General features: G+C 45.0%; 1 protein-coding gene across 5 annotated transcripts in view; it reads left to right on the plus strand.

Moving 5' to 3' along the window:
• The window catches only part of GRM8 (glutamate metabotropic receptor 8), a 491,761-nt gene that overhangs the window by 82,721 nt on the left and 384,433 nt on the right, over nucleotides 1-24,607 (plus strand). For all 5 annotated transcript variants that reach the window (XM_034767874.1, XM_034767884.1, XM_034767901.1 and 2 more), the window contains one exon: nucleotides 12,527-12,743. In XM_034767874.1, the coding sequence (XP_034623765.1) occupies nucleotides 12,527-12,743 (217 nt within the window). The remainder of the gene's footprint in view (nucleotides 1-12,526; nucleotides 12,744-24,607) is intronic.

The raw sequence follows: 24,607 nt of genomic DNA on the forward strand, positions 1-24,607 counted from the left end.
GCCACGTACCTATGAGTGTGTGGAGCCGCAAGAGAGTGGTCTTAACCTGGGCAGGATAAGTTACTTCTGACAAGGGTCTCATGTGAGCAAAGAGACTCTTCAGCCCCTTTCAGAAAGATTTTAAAAGGCATTGTCAAGTCAAATTTGGCTCCTATCTAGGTTTCAGACGCACTGGCATCTACAACTGCTAAAGAGTATCGAAGAGTGTGGTCTCCTTTCAGCACTGAGAAAGTCAAGGGGAAGAGCCCTGAAAGCTGTAGCCCACAGTGGGCACAGGAACTGCTCTTGTTTTTGATGTTTTGCTTAAGTTTTGTATCTGAAGAATAAAACTGTGCCTGGAAAAAGACTTGGCCTGAGCAGGTTTGGGGATCCAATATGAATGAGGGGTTAGCCTGAAGCTAGACTGGGTAGGCAGCACGGCTGTAATCAATTTTTCTTTAATTTCTGTGGAAACCAATTTAAAAACCAAACCACCCCTGCCCTTTCAATGTCTACAATTCAAGCAACAGAGCACTGTTAATGTTATACTGCGTGAGAAACAAAAGCTGACTACACAACAGTGAAACTGGTGAGGCTATTTTACAGGCTGAGTGAAAGGCTGAAACACAACACGAAAAGTAAATTAGATCATTACAATTAATTATCTCAGCTTTTAAAAATCGGAAGTGTCATGAGTAACACAGGTAAAGTCTTTTAAAATACGATTTTTAACCTGACACGAGATCTTTAATGGCAGAGGTGAAACAATCATGAAGCAGGTATCAATGGCTATCAGTAGGTGAGTACAGATGGTTTAAAAACTTGTGTAGGCATTGGTTTTTCATTTTTGTTTTTTTCATTCAGCCCCCCTGAGGGCTTTTAGTCTTCTTTTTAAGGAAAGGATCTCAGGGATGTTTATTTTCTAGCCTGTGAAAGCTTTAGTCACCCTCTTAAAACAGAAGATCCAGAAACTGCTTGTGCCATGCTTTGGAAGCTTTGCTTTACTCCGGGGTAATTCCCCTCAGGAAGAGGGAATGTGTTTGTAGGGAAGAAGGAATCTTTGGAATCCAGTAGAGTTTGGAGGGAAAACCTAGATTATTGCCTTGCTCCAGGGCCAGAGGTTGCATTACTAAAGTGTGGGATGGTGTGTGGGGTGTACAAACTTCCCACTGGACAACAAGGTGTTAAGGAACTTCTATGGGCTCAGCCAGCCTTGGCCTGGCCCACCACACCTGCAAGGCATGCACAGGCTGGAGGAGGAGCTAAAAAGGGAGCAGAACAGCTCATTTGTGGGCAGACCAGAGAAGAGACCACACCTTCAACCCTCAGCTGCTGAGAAAAGCCAGGAGCTTTCCCAACAACTGCCTGAAGGTCTCTCCCTGAGGGAAGGGGTTCCCTAATCCTGATACATCCTGAGAGGGAGGCATTCCCCTTTCTCTCACTAACTCAGTTTGTTTGTGTTATCTTAATGTCTTATGGACTACCCAGAAGGAGAGTGTAGAGATATGTTTGTAGAAGATTATAATTTAGAGATGCTCCCTCATAATGAACAGTATTATGAACATAGGAATTTGGAGATGTGCCCTGGAGGCAGGATTTGGGAACATCATGTGGCTGTGTGCAGCAGTTTACTACAGAAGCTCTCCAGTCTGTTTTATTAAAGTTTTATTCCTTTCCCATTCACTGGTTTGTAATTTAATGAACAACACGATCGTTACAAGGAGAGACTTGGAAGTGACCTGACTGGAGGGCCAAGTCACAGGAAGAGGCAGGCCACCGCAAACGCGGAGCAGCCAGTGGCAGCAGACCCCAGTGGAGAGAAAGAGCTGCCATGCCATGTCTGGCCACGAGGAGATGCCAGAGTTGGGCTGAGCCCTTCACAACTGGTGGACAAAGTGGACATCCTTCCCACCCTGGAGGGGGGGGCGAGGACTGACTGAACCAGACAGTCAAATACCATTGAGCGAGAGACATTGGCTGGTAGGTCAGACAACATGGACCTAGATCATCTCCTCAAATCAATGACTCAAAACTAAGGCTACGTTTTAGTCACGGGTATTTTTAGTAAAAGTCACGGGCAGTAAACAAAAATTTGTGGCCTGTGACCTGTCCGTGACTTTTACTATATATCCCCGACTAAAACTTTTTTTGGGTGGGGGCTTCCCGGAGGTGCCATGGGGGGGCAGCGACACATGGCCCAGGACCCCTCCCCCCCCCCCCGCTGTTGCTGGGGCAGGAGGTTGGCGGGGCTGGCAGACTCCCTACCTGGATCCGTGACCCCCCCCCAGCAGCAGAGTGTGGGAGGGGGCAGTGGGTTGGGGTACCAGGATGGGGTGAGGTGGGCTCTGGGCAGCGCTTACCTGGGGGGCTCCCTGGAAGCCGCGACATCTCCCTCGCTCAGCTCCTAGGGGGAGGTGTGGCCAGGCAGCTCTATGTGCTGCTTCCTCCCCGAGTGCTGGCTTCGCAGCTCCCATTGCCCAGGAACTGTGGCCAATGGGAGCTGTGGAGGTGGTGCCTGCAGAGGAGGCAGCATGCAGAGCTGCCTGGCCACACCTCCAGGCTCTCAAAGCATGCCCATATCCAGCCACAAAAAAGCAAGTCTGAAGGTTTTTGGGGCTCATAGGCTGCTACTGCTGATTTGTTCCTGGGTTTTTAGCAATAGCAGCCCCTCTCACAGACCTAATTAAGGACAGGCACCCCAAGAAGGTGCAGTGGTCAAGGCCTGCAAAAAGGCCTTTCAGACGTTGAAAGACCTCTTATGTAAAGAGTCTGTCCTGTTCAGTTCCAACTCCTCAAATTCATTTTACAAGCTGATGCCTCAGAAGTGGTGAGCCGACCCCTTCGCAGATGGGTTAGGATTGCCTTCTTTCCCTACTACCAAGGTATAGCAGCGAGTGAGTTGACCCCAATGCAGCTGCGCAGGGAGACTGGTTTACTACTGTCTGATTGGGAAGAATGTCCCCTACTGGATCACTAGTAAAACTTACTTCATCTCCAAAATGTTGATTTGAGATCTCTGATCAAAGTAGTAAAACAACACACAACCCTGTTTACCTTATTTGATCACATAATGAGATGGTATTAGCACAGATCAAACACTTGAGTCTTGATTATCCATACCATGGAAGCTTTTATTCAGTGAAGGGAGACTAAGATGATGATCTGACGGATGGCAATTTGCAGATGTGACTAATAGCTGGAAGACAGTGACCTCGGCTCTCATCCAGCAAGTGTTCAATATCTAGGCCCTAAGGATCTATTTCACTTCAGTGAGGCTTTTGTGCTCACAAAGCTCTTCTGTACAGAAGAGGTGGTGATAATTTTGAAAAGACAAGGCTTTTAATGATTAATGATAGACATAAAACATGAGAAATCACCAATATGAAAATGTTTGACTATGCAAACTTCTTTCTAAGCATTTATACTCCTTAGCAAAATTGTTTTGTTTATTAGTAGGTGGCAAAATGCCAGTTGAAATTGAACTGTTGCCAACGTTAGCTATAATAACTATTTTTTTTTTTAAAGCGTCATTGCTGATAAACTGGGGACAGGATGGAAGTCAGCTACATCAGTGACTATTATAGCTATGTCAGTGTAACTCCTCCTCAACAACTTTCAATATTCTTGGCTGCCTGTTCATAGAATCATTCTATCTCAACTCACTTCCTTACATCTGGTAAACTGCTCCCAAGTCATCTGTCTTTACCTGAAAGGATATAGAGAGATTTCATATGAAACCTTTGGCTAATATTTTAAATTGACAAATCTAGTGGGCAAGAACCCACTGAACATTTGTCCAAGACTTGAACTGAACAGGTGCAGAAGGGAAGGACTTTTAGGAGCAACGTGTCCATTAGACACTTGCATTGGAGAAGTACAGAATTAAGGGTCATGCAGTTTTCCCTACTGTTCTTCTCTGTCCTGGGCCTCCCTTAGGTTAGTCTGGACCCTATGTTGGGAACACCAGAATAAACTCATTAGTAACATTTCCTATTCAGTGGTCTCTGGATCAGAAAGTGGTGGTGTGTTCTCCACAGAAGGAAGATTCTAGACATGGATCACCACTTGCCCGAAAATAAATAAAAGGTGCTAGTCTTATGCTCCTGGCACTAAGAGGCTTCTTTTTTCACGTGTCTTCTTCATCTAATGGGATAAGACCTTTCACTGGTATCTCTGATAGCTGTCTGAGGCACTTATGTTGTCCTCCTCATGCTGATGTGAGGGTGTCTGGTATTTCCAGGAGGAGTAGGTCAGCATATTGCAAGATCAAGACCTAAGACCATACATACTAAAACCTGTGGGTCTTTCAAAATGGTATACTATAGCTTTAAGTGACAAAGTACTAAGGAATGAACATAGAAATATATATATAGTTAAATAACTTTAAGGCTGTGGCATAAATCAGCCCAAGCTAACAAATTCTATAGTAAGGCTTCCCCGTGTGTCTCTCCTTCTTTCAGAGGGTTCAGTTCTGTCACCATTATGCACATTGAATTACCCCATTCCCCAAGTAAAAGTGGCAGAATCTGACTTACTGTAAATCGGGATGGGGCAGGCAGATGTTGGGGTGGGGTGAGGGGAGGGAGTATCCCATCAATTAGGATGGGAGCATGAATCCTCATGTTAAAAAGTGTAGCTTTTGGCAGTTTGTATAACAACCCTACAGTTGGTTTCAACACAGTTATGCAGTCATTTATTCATTTTTTTTTCTCAAAAAGCAAAGTAAAAAACAAACTACTGCCCCACAATTATCAGGACTGCAAGTTGTATGAATACAATGTGGATATTGTTATATGTATTTGTGTTTAATTTTAAAGGATAATAAAGGATAAATATAAGAAAAAATCCCCATAGGGGATTTTAACCCCAGTTACCAGTAGGATCTATAGTGTAGATACAGACCATATTTAGGGAGTTTTGAAAATACATATTATTGAATTGATAGACCATAACCGCTCCTTTGCATAGGAAGCATTGTGCTCTGTCATGTAAAAATGTTCTTAGGGATATGTAAAATATAGTTTATTAAATCTACAGTCCGTAACCAAAGTTGTTACAGTTAAAGTATAAATTCTTAGTTCATGGTTTATTGATCCAGTGCCTTCTAACAACTTGCCTGCATGCCAAACATTCTTTTGAATTTTGTTGAAAAAGAGTTAGTGTGTCTCTCTTTAGCTACTTTCCCTCCCTCTTTTAACATCCCCCAAACCTCAGACCTCTTAGTTCTGTATTTGAAAGCACCTGAGTGACTAGCCCACATTCATTGATTTCCTGCATACAAAAGTTCAGGTTACAAGAAACAAAGAGTTTGTTTCCTTTTGAAAATAAGAGCGTGAAGCTACACATTTAATTCTTTCGTCCTGGTAACTTCAGAATATCAAAATAGACTTTTATTAAGGAAAATTTACAATATACTCCTGGATAGAGATTACGAACATTTGGGGAGAGGAAAATTGAATCAGAGCTTTCTTCAGGGGCTCCATCCTGAGAGGTTAATAGAAAAAGAAACAGGGGAGACATCTAACGATTAAGGAAAAGAGTTATAAGAGTGTTTTATTTAAGTGTTCTTGACTTCTGGGCTGTTTTTTGTCTCATGGCTAAGTGACTAGAGTGGGCCTAGTTCTCCCCTGCCTTTGAGCCATCATAGTTACTTACATAGACTCATAGACTCATAGACTTTAAGGTCAGAAGGGACCATTATGATCATCTGGTCTGACCCCCTGCATGCTGCAGGCCATAAAACCGTCCCTACCCCTTCCCTGGACTCTGCTGTTGAAGTCCCCAATCCTGTTTTAGGTGACTTCAATCAGCAGAAACCCTCCTGCTAGAGATCCCTGCCCTATGCTGCGGAGGAAGGCGAAAAACCTCCAGAGGCTCAGCCAATCTGCCCTGGAGGAAAATTCCTTCCCGACCCCAAATATGGCGATCAGTAAGACCCCGAGCATATAGGCAAGAGTCTCCAGCCTGACCCCTGTCAGCCATTATACAATTTACCTACCATTTCTTGGTTTTCCTTGACTACTATGTTTTACCATTAAACCATTCCCTCCATAAATTTATCTAACTTAATCTTAAAACCAGACAGGTCCGTCGCCCCCACCGTTTCCCTCGGAAGGCCGTTCCAATATTTCACCCCTCTGACGGTCAGAAACCTTCGTCTAATTTCAAGCCTGAACCTCCCCACGGCCAGTTTATATCCATTCGTTCTCGTATCCACATTAGTACTAAGCTGGAATAATTCTTCTCCCTCCCTCGTATTAATCCCTCTAATATATTTAAAGATAGCAATCATATCCCCCCTCAGCCTTCGCTTTGTCAGACTAAACAACCCAAGCTCCTCTAGTCTCTTTTCATACGACAGGTTTTCCATTCCTCTGATCATCCTAGTGGCCCTTCTCTGCACCCGTTCCAGTTTGAGTTCATCTTTTTTAAACATGGGAGACCAGAACTGCACACAGTACTCCAAATGAGGTCTCACCAGCGCCTTGTACAACGGAAGCAGGACCTCCTTATCCCTACTAGATATACCTCGCCTAATGCATCCCAAGACAGCATTGGCTTTTTTCACCGCCACGTCGCATTGTCGACTCATAGTCATCCTGCGGTCTACTAGGACCCCTAGGTCCTTCTCCTCTTCCGTTACTTCTAACCAATGCGTCCCCATCTTGTAACTAAAATTTTTATTAGTCATCCCCAAATGCATCACCTTACACTTTTTACTATTAAATTTCATCCTATTCCTGATACTCCAATTCACAAGCTCATTCAAGTCTCCCTGCAGGATATCCCTATCCTCCTCCGAATTTACAACACCTCCCACCTTCGTATCATCCGCAAACTTTATCAGCCCACTCCTGCAATCGGTTCCGAGGTCAGTTATAAATAGATTAAATAAAATGGGTCCCAAAACCGAACCTTGAGGCACTCCACTAGTAAGCTCCCTCCAACCCGACAGTTCACCCTTTAATACGACCCGCTGCATTCTCCCCATTAACCAATTCCTTATCCACCTCTGGATTTTCATATCGATCCCCATGTTTTTCAGTTTAACCAATAATTCCTCATGGGGTACAGTATCAAACGCTTTACTGAAATCCAGGTATATTAGGTCCACCGCATTTCCCTTATCTAATAAATCCGTTACTTTCTCAAAGAAGGAGATCAGATTCGTTTGGCACGATCTGCCCTTCGTAAAACCATGTTGTAATTTATCGCAATTGCCACTAACCTCCAGGTCCTCAACTAGTTTCTCTTTCAGAATTTTCTCTAACACCTTGCACACTACAGATGTTAAACTAACAGGCCTGTAGTTACCCGGATCACTTTTTTTCCCTTTCTTGAAAATAGGAACCACATTAGCTATTCTCCAGTCTAACGGGACCACCCCCGAGTTTACAGATTCATTAAATATTATCGCTAATGGGCCTGCTATTTCCCGCGCCAATTCCTTCAATATTCTCGGATGAAGATCGTCCGGTCCTCCCGACTTAGCCCCATTAAGGCATTCAAGTTTTGTTTCTACCTCGGATACGGTAATCCCCCATCCTGAATGCCCCTCTGTAGTGGTGCTAGTATCCCTAATACCTTCATTGGCCTCATTAAACACCGATGCAAAATATTCATTGAGATATTGCGCCATGCCTAGATTGTCTTTAATCTCCTCTCCGGCAATAGTCTTCAGCGGTCCCACTTCTTCTTTCTTTGCTTTCTTCCTATTTATATGGCTGTAAAACCTCTTACTATTGCTTTTAATTCCCCTCGCTAGGTCCAACTCTACACGGCCTTTGGCCTTTCTCACTCTATCTCTACATTCTCTGACTTCGCTAAGGTAAGTTTCTTTACTAATCCCTCCCCTCTTCCACTCTTTGTACGCTTTCTGTTTTTTCCTAATCGCCCCTTTGAGTCGGTCGCTCATCCAGCTCGGTCTAAATCTCCTGCTTTGTAATCTTTTTCCCTTTTTTGGAATGCAGGCCTCCGACAGCCCATGCATCTTTAACTTGAAGTAATCCCAGGCTTCTTCTGCCTTTAGATCCATTAATACGTTTGCCCAATCCACTTCCCTTACCAGTCCCCTTAATTTGTTAAAATTGGCCTTTTTAAAATTATAAACCCTAGTCTTTGACTTAATTCTGTTACTCCTCCCATGTATTTTAAACCGAATTAGCTCATGATCACTGGAGCCCAAATTGTCCCCCACTACCACTTCCTCAACGAGGTCCTCACTACTTACCAGAATCAAATCTAAAATGGCCTCCCCCCTCGTCGGTTCAGCTACCACTTGATGAAGGAATTGATCAGCAAGCACATCTAGGAACATCTGAGCCCTATTATTACTACTAGCGTTTGTGCCCCAATCTATATCTGGGAAGTTAAAGTCCCCCATAATTACACACTTTCTATTAGTAATTACTTCTCTAAACACATTAAATAGTTCCTTATCCATATCCTGGGTCGATCCCGGCGGTCTATAGCACACTCCGAGCACTATCCCCGGAGAGGCTCTAGTAGTCCTATTACCCAGTGTGAGTATTGCCCAGACGGACTCTGTGTTATCTAATCCATCAACTATTATTTCTTTACAGCTTATTTCACTATTGACATACAATGCCACCCCCCCACCTTTACCTTTGTTCCTGTCTTTCCTAAACAGCGCATACCCCTCCATACCTGTGTTCCAGTCGTGACTGCCATTCCACCACGTTTCTGTTATTCCTACGATATCTGGTTTCAGCTCTTGGACCAAGAGCTCCAATTCCTCCATTTTACTACCTAGGCTTCTGGCATTGGTGTATAAACACCCTAATGTATGTTGTTTAGCCTGTCTCCCATTCGTAGCACTATAAGTTGCGGGCCTCCTTGCGTCCGTCCCCCCTGTCCTTCCTATGTCCAATCTCATCTCCCCGGCTATGTCTCCTCTCATTTTACTCACCTTTTCCATACTGGAATCTGGCGTGGAGATTAACTGTGCATCTCCCAACCTTCTCCCCAAACTTCCTAGTTTAAAGCTCTTTTGATAAGATGAGCCAGCCTCCCTCCCAGAAGTCTATTTCCTTCCCTACTCAGGTGAAGCCCATCCCGCGAGAACAGGTGCCTGTCCCCGAAAGCCTCCCAGTGGCCATACATCCCAAAGCCCTCCTTATAGCACCACTCTCTTAGCCAACTATTTATTCTCACAATCCTATCAGCCCTTTGCTGCCCTTCCCTCGGAACGGGCAGAATCCCACTAAAGATAATCTGAGCCTCTATCTCCTTGAGCGTCTTCCCCAGCCTAGCATAATCTCCCTTGATTCTCTCTAACGAGAACCTAGCCGTGTCATTCGTTCCTACATGAAGGATTATCAAGGGGTTCTTACCTGCTCCTTTTAGGATCCTTTTCAACCGCAGGTCCACATCGCGTATCTTTGCGCCCGGTAGACAGCACACCCTTCTGTTCTCCGGGTCCGCCCTGGTCACAGGCCTGTCCAATCTCCTCAGTAAAGAGTCTCCAATTACATACACCTGCCGTCGCCTGGCAACAGTGCAATCTAGTAATCTAGTCTCTAGTCCCTCTAGTCCTGACCTGTGCCTGTTCCTATCTTCCGTTATGCTCCCCCTTATGCCTTCCTGATTCCTCCCGGGGCCCAGAATTGGTGCTGTCTCCATCAACTCCTCCCCTCTCTCTCTCGGACTAGCTGCTCTTCTCTTCTTCCTCACTCTCCCACCTTCAGCCGCCACCTGCTGCCCCTCCACCTCGCTATCCAAACACTCGAACCTATTCCTGAGTTCTATTCCCCCCTCGCTGGCCCTTCTTTTCCTTGGCCTGCTTCTCACAGTCACATGCTTCCACCTCCCATGTTCTCCCCCTTCCATTCCCCTCTCACCGTCCTCTGCCTCTACCTGCGCTGCAGGACACTCTCCTTCAGCCCCTCCTTGCCTGTCCTCCATCAGCTGCTCAAACCCCCGCCTAAACTCCACCAGGGTATCTACCTGCATCTCTAGCCCCTTAATCTTTTCCTCCAGTAACACTATCAGGCGACACTTCATACACACATACCTGTGTTCCAGCTCCCCTGCTAGGTCCATATACATACCACAGCTTCCACATGCAGCCATCTGCATTCTGTGTGCTCCTGCTGCTTGGCTCATGCCTGCTTCACTCCCTGCCCACAGCACCTGTGGACTCAGAGCACACACCACACCGTGCCCTCCTGCCTCCCCCCTTACCTCCTCCAATGAGAACTCCCTCTCAAACTCCCCTGTTAGCAGCCCTGTTTGCTGCCGCTGCTCGCAGCTGTACCGCTGCCTGGCTGGGCGGCCGCTTTTATGGGCCCCTTGATCAGCCAAGCCCCGCCCCCTGCTCAGGGCTCGGCGTCCGTCCCAGCACCCAGCCCCTGCCGGCCCCTACAAACAAACACACAAGAACACCCAAGAACACACAGGACAGATGCAAATACAGGTACCTTCTCCTCCATCTGTGTAAAGTTGGCAGTAAAACACTGCCAAATCAAAATAGTGGCATTTTGCACCCACTTTGCACTACTGTAAATGGGTATACATGATGTAAGGCAGTGGAGAATCAAGCTCAGTAAGTATTTCTGTTGGTGCAACATTGCACTGTACCCTTCTGTGTCAGACAAAGAGCACGGGGCCCATTTCAATTAGGTATTTGAAAAATGGTTGTTCATTCTGGCTTTTCCCAGTGGCTCTATCAGGGATGCACAAAACATACCTCCGTTGTCTGGGCTGAAACTTCATGTCACTGTATGACACCATCAGCTCCTAAACAAACATGTCGTTAGAATTTGACACTTGCCTTATATCAGCAGGGAAACCAGAACTGAGGAAATGAAAGCTATAAATGGTATGGGTCCTACTCCTAGGATTTGTAACAACAAAGCCATCACTAGGTTAAAATTACCAGCGGTTACTGAGCTTGGTACTATAATGAGGACCACTGAGTAACTGTTCAATGAAGAAGCTTCCCCTGAAGATTTGCAAGGTGGCATTCTGAGAGCCAACATGAGAAAACCAATGATTAAAGCTGTATTTCCTCTCTCCCCTCCCCCCATGAATAAATGTAACTTTTCACAGAGCAAAATGGCAAATATTAAGGGGAACATTAAATGTTATAACATGTTTACAAGCCAATATCTCCCTATTGCTTTTTAAAGTGCTAGAAATGTTTCAGAACATCCCATGAAGGAATTTATATTTCCTTTCACTTGATGTAGCTTTGCTTTGTTGATAATAACATTTTCTTTGAGAGATCACCTGTATTTTACATTTTTGAGATTTTGTCCTTCTGCCCATCTTCTAAATGGTTTTGTCTCCCTCAGCCAGCTGAAACTAGTAACCTGCCTTTTAGACTAGACCTTAATAGCAGCAGAGGGAAGGGACGGCTAACTTAAGTAAGAAGCGATTTAGTAACTTGCTCAAAGTCACATAAAGTCTGACAGTGCTGGGATAAGAAACCAGATTTCCTAAATACCATTCCTTTTGCCTTAATCACAAAATCATCCTTCCTTCTTGTGCTAATGACACAATATTTCATTGGACCTCAGACAATAATTTTGGGGTAATTGAGTGGGAATGTGGAATACCAGCTAAAGTATTTTCTGGTACCTTTCATGACTAGTTGGTGAATATTTCGAGTGTATCCAATCACCACTGTTTTCAAATCATACTCATTATAAAATATCAAAAACATTCTTTGGTGAAAGAATTGACAATAAACATTACCTCTAGACAATAACTTTTTAACCTCCCCATACTTTACTTATTTCAGAAAGCAAAGTTATGACTAAACCCTATCAGGTTACCTATTTTGAGGCTTTTCTAGATGCATAAATGCAATGTAGATGTTTCTTTAAATATTTTAACTAGTCCTCAGAAATAGCATAACCATATTTCTTTGCAGTTATTTAAAATCTCTTCTGCTCTTTGCATGCAAAATAATTGTGATGACCGGCTGTATAAAGTCACTAAGGCCCTAATTTTTACTATATAGGTATACAGCTAATATCTTTTTTTTTAAGATCTTCCTGCATAACCCAATTACTTAGGCTTTGTATTCTTGTGTGATGCTATGAATGATGTTGTGTTAAATCATGAAAAATCAAAACAAAACATGAAAGAGACAAACCTTATGAAATAGGGAAAAAAATCTTACTTTGATAGTTGGAAGACATTTAACATTTAAACATTAAGCTCCTCAAAGATGTGACCTTTTTTCTTGATTTGTCAATTGTACAAGTTCTCTTTCTTCCTTCATTTTTGCATCAGTTCTTAATATGGCTGGAATGGGGGAAAGTGTTGTTCTGGTATGTCATCAGGAGTCATGACTCATGACATCTGGGGAATAGCAGAATTCATTATTCACTGGGGGGGTGGGGAGGGGCGGAAATTATGCAATGAAACTTAATTGACATTTTACAATATCTGAAATGGTTTCTGATTAGTTGCTTTAATTATGACAAGCTATTCAGTTCTGTGCTGCTCCTGTGCATAATCTGTTTTAAACTGAAAATTATTTTAGATTGGCTTGAATTACTTGTCATTTTGTTTGCAGATACCTCAAGTCAGCTATGCATCTACAGCTCCAGAATTAAGTGATAACACCAGGTATGACTTTTTCTCTCGAGTGGTTCCACCTGACTCATATCAAGCCCAAGCCATGGTCGATATTGTGACAGCACTTGGATGGAACTACGTGTCAACACTGGCTTCAGAGGGAAACTATGGAGAGAGTGGTGTAGAAGCATTTACTCAGATCTCGAGGGAAATTGGTAAGTGTACATTTATCAGATTTTGTATTTATAGCTGACAGGTTACTAAAGTCTGAGCATCGCTAAGCACTGTCTGGTCTATGTGGGATAATTAGAGCTCCTACAGATGCATGACCTAGACTGTATTCTTGAGAGAAGTGGAGAATATTATGAATGATTTTGCTGTTCATGGGTTTGTCAAGGTGACACTTTGGTGCTTATTTAGGAAGGAGAGCTCCTGACAAAGGCAAGAAATTCAAAAAGATCACCCACTTTAAAAAGGGGAAGCTCTTTGACAAATTAAAGACTCTACAGGTTTGATAAATGGGATATAATATGGTCATTTTAGATATTATCAAATTGTCATCCTTTTTAAAAAAATGGCAGTTGGACTGTAGCCAGAGAGGTTATGATTGAGTTGTTTTTAGAAAATCCTAATCTTGTGACCCCAAAGTCCTGGCAAATCTTTCTCACTGTTGTTCATGGAGTTTTTAATCTTGCTGCTCTAAAAATTCTATAAAGTACAAAGACATACCCTGGTTGTTTTTATTTCAGCATGAAATGTGTTATATAAACATTGGCATATGATGAGGAGTATTTTTAAGGTCTGTTTCATCTTTCCTCAGTGCAGTAGTTATTTCTGGCCTGCAAAATTGGCTGTTTTTCAGGAGCAATGGATTTTAGACTCCAAGGACGGGAGTAATAGGTGGTATGAAGGAGAGAGAAGTAGATGTCTGGTATTGATATTTCACTAACTAAACCAATGTTAACTAACACAAATAACACTTCTACTGTACAAAAACCTCAAACAGCTTTGCTATTCTTCCCCATATAGCATGGATTAATTTATTGGGCTTGCAGCATGCCTTGAAGCTCAACTGGACAAATTGTGGGGGGAGGAGAGAAGAGAATTCTAGAGCAGGAGCTCCAATCTGTCCCCAACTTCCACATACAGATCTAGAGACCATCAGCTTGAATTTCCCAGCTGTCTATATAAGGCACAAATGGAGAGGCATCTCCTAGCTACCCAGGGCTCAAACCATAGAGGGCCTTATGGATCAACAACCTGAAATGTGCTGGATCCCATGCACTCTATACAGTATATAATGATCCATGTGAGAACCATCAGTAAGTAACTACACCACTTTCATTCAGTACACTCTTCATATGTCAACCCAAATAAAGTACTTTCCAATTAATTGATCAAGAGGGGGCCAAGGCATGGTTGACTTTGGTGAGGTCTGCTTTCAAAAGACAATACTGCAATTTTCACACTAAGCACTAATAGTAGAACATTCTTTGCCAGTGATGCAATGTGGACTTCCATTAGCACCTGAAAATGCAGCAGGATCCCCACATGAGAGAGCCCTTGCAGTTCATAATCACTTAATACTTTCTATTGGAAAGACTAGTACAGAGTGACTCAAGCAGTACTGTTTATCTGCCAGGGGCCACAGGCGCATTAACAGCAACTCTCTGTCAATGATATCAAAGGGAGCTGGTAGATCTAAGTGAAACAGTATGGGCGTTTGACCTACATCCCATGTGTGTATTAGATAGAAGTGCAGTTTCCCTGCCATGTACTAGTATAAAACTAGTTTGAAAGGAAATTCATTGACTCTTGGGATCGACAGAATAACTTTCTCAGTCTTCCTTTACATGACTTTACATTTGTCCACCCCAATTGTAGCTCTACCACCACAGAGGCCAACAAATCATTCCTAGTCCAGGTTATCTTGTTTGCACAGTGGACAGAAATCTCTTGCTGATAAACATTTGTCTCTGTAACCAAGTGAAGATTCATCAGGCTGTTTACCACTTAGTACTGTTCTGCTGATCAAGACTTCGTGGATGCTATGATGGACAAGAAATCATTCTTGGTTTCCAACATAGCCACAGCACAAGAGTTCAAAAATTCTTTGTCAAAATCTATTCAATTTGGAATAGAAATACTGCCTAGAGCTAGTCAAAAAATGTGCCATGGAACATTTTTCTGTCAGAAAATGCTGATTGGACAAAAGCTAAACATTTCATGGAAATATATTGATTTTTGTCCAAATTTTCAATGGGAAATCATGGTAATGTTTTGTTTTGACAAGCTTGACACATTTTGTTATGTTATAATTTATAATATTCAAAATGATAAAGTTGAAACATTTACATAAGGTCAGTGAAATCTATCAAATATTACATTTTATGACTAATTACATGATTTTAAAATATTGGAATTCCCACAGGATATAAATACCCCTGCCCTGACAGCTCTACATCTGCTACTGACATTGACTTTTCTCCGCAGCCATAGAACCATTTTTGTTTAAAAATGAAAACATAACTGCTCACATAATCACTGGGCTCCAGGACCTTGGGCTATAAGAAAACTACTAAATATGAGACTCTCCAGATAATAGCGAAGGATGGCAATATAATAATAAATAAATTAATTAATTAATTAATAATCCTTGTATGGTGACACTCAGAGGCCCTAATCAGAACTGTGAGCCTGCAATGGGGTGGACTGCAACTTTAAGGGCAGGAGACATTCGGCCAGCCAGCACTAAATTAAATTAGCCCTGCCCCACTCCACCTGTGCAGGATGTGGGACTTAAAAGAAAGAAAGCCCATCAGCTGAGGGCTGTATACAGGTGGATAAAGGATTTCTTAAGTAAAAGAACTATGCAGTCAGAGTAGGGAAATCCGCCTCTAGCATATACACGTTCACAAATGGCACTCCCCTGCAGAGTGCCATCAGCCCTACTTTATTCAGTGTAATGATAAATGATTTCCCAAAAAAGGATGAGTGCAGAAGTAGGCTTTTCCTTGTTTGCAGATGACTGTGCCGAAGGGACTAAAAATGGAAACCAGGAAATAACTGAAAAATGAATTAATTAAGCACTTAGGAAAAGTGCTGAATGGGGAAACAGGAGGGTATTTACATTTTCAATAAGCAAAACTAAAGGAATGATATTCAGTAAAAGGAAAATTAAAGAAGATTGGAGACTCATAGACTGGACAGCAAATAGGTATCGTTAAAAGCTATAAATTCCTGTGTGTGACATTTGATAATGAACTAACGTGGAAGGATCACACTGAAAATATTGTAGATAAAAGTAATAGTAAACTCGGTCTACTTAACAATGTTTCTGGAATCACCTGGGGCACTGATAAGATAGAAATGGTTATGCTTTAGAGCATCAATAAGACAAAACATTGAGTATGGATGCCACATGTTTAGTTCAGCATCAAAAATGAACCTGAGGAAGCTAGATTCAATCCAAGCCCAGGCATTGCCTCATCACAACATTTGTGTGTATATGGCAGATAGGAGTTGGTGCAATGCCTGTTGTGTTAAGAATGAAGTTACTGGACTTCATCTTTTACCCAAAGGTCACAGAGAAGATGGAAACACTAGACAAATATATGAAGAATCCTGGGAATTCAGTGGCCAACATGGGGTGAGGGACCCCAAAATACTTCAGGTGAATAGGATTAAAGTATAGACAAAGGAACTAAAAGAAAGGAAAGAGCTAAAAGAAATTGGCAAATAATGCATTTTCCATGGCTATCTGGATGTAAAATCATACTCCTGATATAAATGTGGAACTATATAATGAAATTAAAAGGAGAGCTAAATGTATTACATTTAGAAAATCTCTCTCTATATAATGATACATGGGGAAAACATTGCTAAATATTTATAGATGGGTCTAAAGAGGGGAAAAAACAGGAGAGTGGGGCCAGCATTCTCTGTTCTAACACTTGAAATAAAGGAATCCATAAGACTATCAAATTTTGTAACCCCTAGGATGGCCAAACTAGCAACAATAATGTTGGCATTATGCTGTATACTAGATGTGTGACCTACCTCAGTTTTATCTTGTCAGATTCACTATCAGGACTACTGGCTATGAAAAATGGGATTCAGATAGTAGAAATGGTATTACTAACAGAACTGGCAAAGATGGGCATAAACATTGAAATAGCATGTTGGGATATCAGAAAAAGACGTGGCTGAAAAAGTAGCAAAAAATGCTGTAAAAATGCAAAAATTGACAGAGTCCTCTAAGTAAACAGGCAACTAAAAATCTAATTAAGAGAGGAGTTGCAGGAAGTATGGACAAAAGAAACAAAGGGGAAAAGATGTCATGAAGTATGCCCTAGAATTAAAAATGCTGACATATTGCAAGCACCTGAGAGAGAGAGAATGAGACAGCTTTACTCTGAGTAGCTACTGGACACTGACTTGAACAGTAACAATGGGCCGGTCCACACTAACCCCCCACTTCAAACTAAGATACGCAACTTCAGCTACGTGAATAACGTAGCTGAAGAAGTATCTTAGTTCAAACTTACCGCGGGTCCACACGTGGCAGGCAGGCTCCCCCGTCGACTCCGCGTACACCTCTCGCCGAGCAGGAGTACCGGCGTCGACGGCGAGCACTTCCGGGATCGATCCCAGAAGATCAATTGCTTACCACCGGACCCGGAGGTAAGTATAGACGTACCCTTTGACTTAATTAACAGATACAACGATGGGCTATGTGAGACATACAAGGTCAAAGAAATAGCTACTCACAACCTCTGGGGTTGTAATGAATGCAATAGCAATAGGGGGATTTTGTATGAGAAACTCAAATACCTAAAAGTGACAAAGTTCACACTAAAATACCTTGTTAAGAGCATTAGGGATACGGGGCACCATTCAGAAAACAATATTACAATTCTTTAAAAAATACCGTGACAAGACAGATTGTAACAATATATCATGAAATCCAGCCTTTGGTGGTCACAGAATGTGAGTCTACTACACTATTAAATACAAGAAGTAGAAGAAGAAGAAGCTGAAGGCTGATCTGGGGAGAAGAATGGACAAGTTGCTCATAATTTGGGGCAAGAAGCCTGGTTGAGGGACAGGAGCTGTCTGAGGACTGTGGCTGTCCAGAGCCCTTTTGCAGAAGGGTGAGCCTAGACTGGATTGGTTGACTTGAGCCTAGATACCAATTAGTGGGTAGACAGACAGCTGGGGTCTGCCTTGAAAGAAGGGGGCTGGATATTGAGCCCATTTGAATCCTTTTGGTTTTAGGATTTTGTTGGATTTCATTTAGAGGACTCCATTACCCCAGAAGGGATGGAACTCTCTAAGGCAGCTTGGCTGGAGGGTTAAGTCATCTTTATGACTGGAGCTGGCCAAAAAGTGTGGTGAGGAAGCTAAGTCAGAGCAACTGCAGTGCCACACTATGCTGCAAGAGGGCACTCTGGGATAGCGACTCTTGTTACAGACCCTTTATGCTGGGTGATGTCTGAATTCAGAAAGACACAATTCCTAACTGGAATCGCTTACATTCTAACTTAAAACTGGTAAGTGTTAGTAGCAGTTGGAGGCAAAGTGGGTGTATAGATACAAAGGGTGGTAACAGTAATAAGACTATTATGCAGTAGAGGAAAATTATTAATTTGTGGAAAGAATGTGAGACAAATTGTTGTCTTCATTACTGTTTGAAGTTCAGCACCAGGGGGAATATGTGAGATTGTAGTCATCAAACTCTAAACTAGAATGAGTTTCCATTTTTTAAATAAAATTTTCTCCAGTCTGGAAAGAATTACCATAATAAGAATGGAGTTAGGAAGTGCTGTGGTGGTGGTGTTTTTTTATCTTCTTAAAATAAAAAATATTTTCACTGCCTTGTATATCTGTTGGTTATAACAGTGTTTGGTTTGTTGCTATGTTACCTGGGGTTTTGCAGAACCCAAAGCTCTTGGTAACTTTAATCTTTTTGCGAAGTAGTGGCAGGAAATAAGTCCCTCAAAGCTTCAATTTTATTTAGTCTCCAGCACTTACACACATCCGCAGCAGGTTAGCAGAGCACCCCAAATTAACCCCAGATTAATATTTACCCAAGGTCTTGAAGGTCTTGAGTGGATATCTGTAGACTTCCAGTGGCCAGCCTTCCATCTGCAGGGGAACTTGAGAGGTGTCCAAGAAATGTCTAAAATGTCCTGAGTGTTCCAAAGTTCAGATTCTTCCCCCCCTTTTTACCCTATTTGTTTGTATTACATAGCTTGTTCATCAAAACCAAAACAAAAAACTTCTGCTCAGCAGTTGGGATAAGTGTGGAATTTTCCAGCCTGTCAGGCGGGGAATTTTCCATCAGTTAACCCAATGTATTTCGCATAGCAATAGTTAACTCTTGCCAGACTTCCCATCTTGCACAACTGCATGCTTCAGCAAAAAGCTCAAGTCAAGAGCTCACAGGGTCATGTTTACTCCTCATGGTCACTCACTTTTCCCTCCCCACCTGGTCTGTTAGTCATGCTAAGATCTCAGAAATGACCTTTCTAGCTGCTTTAGCAATAAGTTATAACAATTGGTATTCCCGCTGCTGGCAGTGGTTTAAGCATGTTACTGGGCTCTGGGCTACCAGAAATCTCCTGTTCTTACAGTTTTTGTTTTTATTTTCTAATTTGATTGGCTGTCCATTCAGTTTCTGCTCCATAGTCACTAACTTGCGCAGACAGGGAGTAATGGCCTCTCAGTTGAAATGAAGAATAATGAAAAGTCAAAGTGGTACCACACTAATATGCCACAGAATATAGTAAGTATCAAAATCTTCTCTCATTTTAATGACAAATGTAATATCTGGTACAAAATATAGCTGAAAATTAAATATTTTACATGACAATGATTGGAATGGGAAAAGGTAGTAATTCTAAGGGTATGTCTACACTACGGGATTAATACGAATTTACAGAATTTGAATTTTGGAAACAGATTGTATAAAGTCGAATGTATGCGGCCACACTAAGCACATTAATTCGGCGGTGTGCGTCCATGTACCGGGGCTAGCGTCGATTTCTGGAGCGTTGCACTGTGGGTAGTTATCCCATAGTTCCCGCAGTCTCCCCCGCTCATTGGAATTCTGGGTTGAGATCCCAGTGCCTGATGGGGCAAAAAACATTGTCGCAGGTATTTCTGGATACGGCCTCACCCTTCCCTTCATGAAAGCAATGGCAGACAAACGTTTTGCGCCTTTTTTCCTGGATGAACACAGCAGACGCCACACCACGGCAAGCATGGAGCCCGCTCAGCTCAAGACAGCAGTCATGAACATTATAAACACCTCACGCATTATTGTGCATGTAGCGAGGCGGTGGTATACCCCTCAGCCCCGCTGAGGGCCGAACCTCCCCTAGTACCAACGTGGGCAGAGCCACCGGGTCCGGTGCCCGCCCCTCCGAGGTCACGGCCCCGACCTGGAAGTATAAAAGCCCGCCTGCAGAGCTCAGTGGAGGCCAGGCTGGCGGAGAGAGCAGATGTCTGTGGCCGAGCTCCCGCTTGGGAAACAGCCGCAGGCCGCAACCGGCCTGCTGACTCACCAGGCCGGTCGAGCCTACCTCTCACCCGGTACCCTGAGGAGGACTGGCCGTGCCTGCCCCGTGCCAGGTACCCCGAGGAGGAGCCAAGCCTGCCCCGTGCCAGCTACCCCAAGGAGGAGCCGAGCCTGCCCTTTGCTACCTACCCAGAGGAGCCAATGCTGGTGGAGAGCACCGCCGACACTAACACGACCTAGGTACCATACGAGGGGGAGAGTGGAAGTAGCTCGGGGGCAGCCGACCCCAGTCTGGCTGCTGCACTGCCAGAGCCAATGTCAGTGTGTTGCGGCCAGGATCCCCACTGTCAGCAGCGAGTTTCTGCCGCTGCTAGGACCCCGGGCTGGAACGCAGTAGAGTGGGAGGGCCTGCGTCCCCCCTGCCACCCACTTCTTGGGTGGCAGACTCCCCCCATTTCCCCTGCTTAAAGGCCTGGGTATTTGCCTGACTATTTGATTATTGCCCCCCCCCCCCCCGACCTAGGGCCTGGGCTGCTACAAACTCTGACCCAGCCCCTGCTTAAAGACCTGGGTATTTGCCTGACTGTGCAATTACTGCCCCGCCCTGATTGAGGGCTCGGGGCTCTTTTCTGACTGTAGCGAGGCGGTGGGCTACCCCACAGCCCCGCTGAGGGCCAAACCACGGCCCAAACCTACTACAGTGCAGTTTATGCTGAACCAGGACTAGAAAAACTAGGCGAGGAGGCGGCGACAGCAGTGTGGCGAAGAGAGTGATGAGGACATGGAGATGGACACAGACTTCTCTCAAACTGTGGGTCCCGGCGCTTTGGAGATCATGTTGTTGATGGGGCAGGTTCTGGAACACCGATTCTGGGCCCAGAAAACAAGCACAGACTGGTGGGACCACATAGTGTTGCAGATGTGGGACGTTTCCCAGTGGCTGCGAAACTTTCGCATGTGTAAGGGCACTTTCATGGAACTTTGTGACTTGCTTTCCCCTGCCCTGAAGCCAGGGCCGGCTCCAGGCACCAGCCCCCCAAGCTTGTGCTTGGGGCGGCACCTGGAGGGGGGTAGCGCTCCGGCTCTGGCTGCTGGGGAGAGGGGGGCCATGGCCGTGGCTCGCCGCCTTCCCCCCGGCGCTCTGGCCGCCGGGGAGAGTGAAGCCGCGGTCGGGCACTCCGCCCTCCTCCCAGGGCTCCGGCCGCGCTCCGGCCGCTCTCCCCCCCGGCGCCCTCCCCCCAGCCGCCGGGGAGAGCGGCGCCCTGGCAGGGGCTCACCGCCCTCCCCCTGGGGCTCCGGCCACCCTCCCCTCCCCCGGCACCCTCCCCTGCCATGCGGGGGTGGGGGCGGGCGGCCGCCAGAGGCTTTTTTGCCTGGGCCGGCAAAAAAGCCAGAGCTGGCCCCGCCTGAAGCGCCAGAATACCAGGATGAGAGCAGCCCTCACAGTTGAGAAGCGAGTGGCGATAGCCCTGTGGAAACTTGCAACGCCAGACAGCTACCGGTCAGTCGGGAATCAATTTGGAGTGGGCAAATCTACTGTGGGGTGGCTGCTGTTATGCAAGTAGCCAAAGCAATCATTGAGCTGCTGCTACGAAAGGTAGTGAATCTGGGAAATGTGCAGGCCATAGTGGATGGCTTTGCTGCAATGGGATTCCCTAACTGTGGTGGGGCGATAAATGGAACCCATATACCTATCTTGGCACCGGAGCACCAGGGTACCCAGTACATAAACCGCAAGGGTTACTTTTCAATGGTGCTGCAAGCACTGGTGGATCACAGAGGACGTTTCACCAACATCAACGTGGGCTGGCCAGGAAGAGTTCATGATGCTCGCGTCTTCAGGAACACTACTCTGTTTAAAGGGCTGCAGCAAGGGACTTACTTCCCGGACCAGAAAATAACTGTTGGGGGTGTTGAAATGCCTATAGTTATCCTTGGGGACCCAGCCTACCCCTTAATGCCATGGCTCATGAAGCCATACATAGGCAGCCTGGACAGGAGTCAGGAGCTGTTCAACTACAGGCTGAGCAAGTGCAGAATGGTGGTGGAATGTGCATTTGGCCGTTTAAAAGGTCGCTGGCACACTTTACTGACTCGCTCAGACCTCAGCCAAACCAATATCCCCATTGTTATTGCTGCTTGCTTTGTGCTCCACAATCTCTGTGAGAGTAAGGGGGAGACCTTTATGGCGGGGTGGGAGGTTGAGGCAAATCGCCTGGCTTGCTGATTACGTGCAGCCAGACACCAGGGCAATTAGAAGAGCACATCAGAGAAGCTTTGAAAACCAGTTTCATGACTGGCCAGGCTACCGTGTGAAAGTTCTGTTTGTTTCTCCTTGATGAAAACCCACCCCCTTTATTGACTCATTCTCTGTAGGCAACCCACCCTCCCCCTTCGATTACAGCTTGCTTTCAAAGGAAATAAAGTCACTATCATTTAAAAATCATGTATTCTTTATTAATTGATTCTAAAAATAGGGAGAGAACTGAGAAGGTAGCCCGGCTGGGGTTTGGGAGGAGGATCGGAGGGAAGGAAAAGGCCACTAAAAAAAGTTAAAATAATGACAGTCTTTTGCTTGGGCTGTTCACTGGGGTGGAATGGGAGGGTGCACGGAGTCTCCCCCCCCCGCGTTCTTATACATCTGGGTGAGGAGGCTATGGAACATGGTGAGGGGGGAGGGTGGTTATACAGGGGCTGCAGTGGCAGTCTGTGATCCTGCTGCCGTTCCTGAAGCTGGAGCATGTCTGTTTGCTCACGCAGCAGCCTGAGCGTTGCATCCTGCCTTTTCTGATCTTCCTGCCGCCACCTCTCATCTCAAGCATCCCTCATGTCCTCACGTTCACTGGCATCTTTCCTATACTTTGAAACCGTGTCCTTCCACTCATTCAGATGAGCTCTTTCATTGCGGGTGGATTCCATGATTTCTGCGAACATCTCGTTATGCGTCCTCTTTTTCTGATGCCTTATCTGAGATAGCCTTCGGGACGGAGGAGGGAGGCTTGAAAAATTTGCAGCTGCTGGAGGGAGGGGAAAAAAGGAGAGAATTTTTTAAAAAGATACATTTTACAGAACAATGCTTATACTCTTTCACGGTGAACAACACTATTCACATTACATAGCACATGATTTCTGTGCAAGGTCGCATTTTGCCTCTTAATATTGAGTGCCTGTGGCTTTGCTGCTAGAGGTCACAGACGCAGGTCCGGGCAACAGAATTTGACTTGCATGCGACCATGGTAAGCCATTGTCTTTCGGCTTCTGTGCCCTCCTTTCCCACATACCAAGCAAAGCTGGTTGAGTGCTGCGGTTTTCCTGTTAACCTTCAGCAGCAGAAAACAAACTAACCCCCCCCCAATCCAATTCTCTGGGATGATCGCTTTATCCCTCCCCCCACCGCGTGGCTGGTATCAGGGAAGATCCCTGCTAGCCACACGTGAAAAGCTCAGCGCCAATCCACCCCACTCCCCACGCTTGGCTTACTACAGGGAAGGATTTCTTTTCAGCCACAGGCAAACAGCCCAGTAGGAAGGGCCACCTCTGTCCCCTTAATTAAATTCCCGTATTTCAACCAGGTTACCATGAGCGATATCATTCTCCTGAGGATAACACAGCGAGATAAAGAACGGATGTTGCTTGAATGCCAGCAAACACCGGGACCATACGCTGCCAGGATTTGTCATGCAATGATACCAGATTACTTGCTACTAGCATGGCGTGGTCAAGTGTCCTACCATGGAGGACGGAATAAGGCTGCACTGCCCAGAAACCTTCTACAAAGGCTTTTGGAGTACCTCCAGGAGAGCTTCATGGAGATGTCCCTGGAGGATTTCCGCTCCATCCCCAGACACGTTAACAGACTTCCAGTAGCTGTATTGGCCACGAATGCATCCCAAGTCCTCAGGGCAAAGTAATCATTAAAAACCGCTTGCTTTTAAACCATGTTTTATATTTTAAAAGGTAAACTCACCTGAGGTCCCTTTCATGGGGTCATGGTCTTGGGTACTGGCTTGGGAGGGTACTTCAGTCAGGCTGAGAAAAAGATCCTGGCAGTTGGGGAGAACGGAGCACTGTGTGCTCTCCGCAAGCTCCTCCTCTTCTTCCCTGTCCGCGGAATCCTCAGTTGTGGCTGATGAGATTACCCCCGCCTCGGAATCCACGGTCAGAGGTGGGGTAGTGGGGGCGGCCCCCCCCCCTAGAATTGCATGCAGCTCAGCGTAGAAGCGGCATGTCTGTGGCCCTGACCCGGAGCGACCATTTGCCTCCTTTGTTTTCTGATAGGCTTGTCTGAGCTCCTTGACTTTCACGTGGCACTGCTCTGAGTCCCTATTGTGGCCTCTCTCCATCATGCCCTTGGAGATTTTTTTTCAAAAGTTTTGGCATTTAGTCTTTTCGAACGAAGTTCTACTAGCACTGAATCCTCTCCCCATATAGTGATCACATCCAGTACCTCCCGTACGGTCCATGCTGGTGCTCTTTTTCGATTATCGGCCTGCGTGTTTACCTGTGCTGATGAGCTCTCTGTGGTCACCTGTGCTCTCCATGCTGGGCAAACAGGAA

The sequence above is a fragment of the Trachemys scripta genome, chromosome 1, assembly GCF_013100865.1.
Source record: "Trachemys scripta elegans isolate TJP31775 chromosome 1, CAS_Tse_1.0, whole genome shotgun sequence".
NCBI classification, from domain to species: domain Eukaryota; kingdom Metazoa; phylum Chordata; order Testudines; family Emydidae; genus Trachemys; species Trachemys scripta.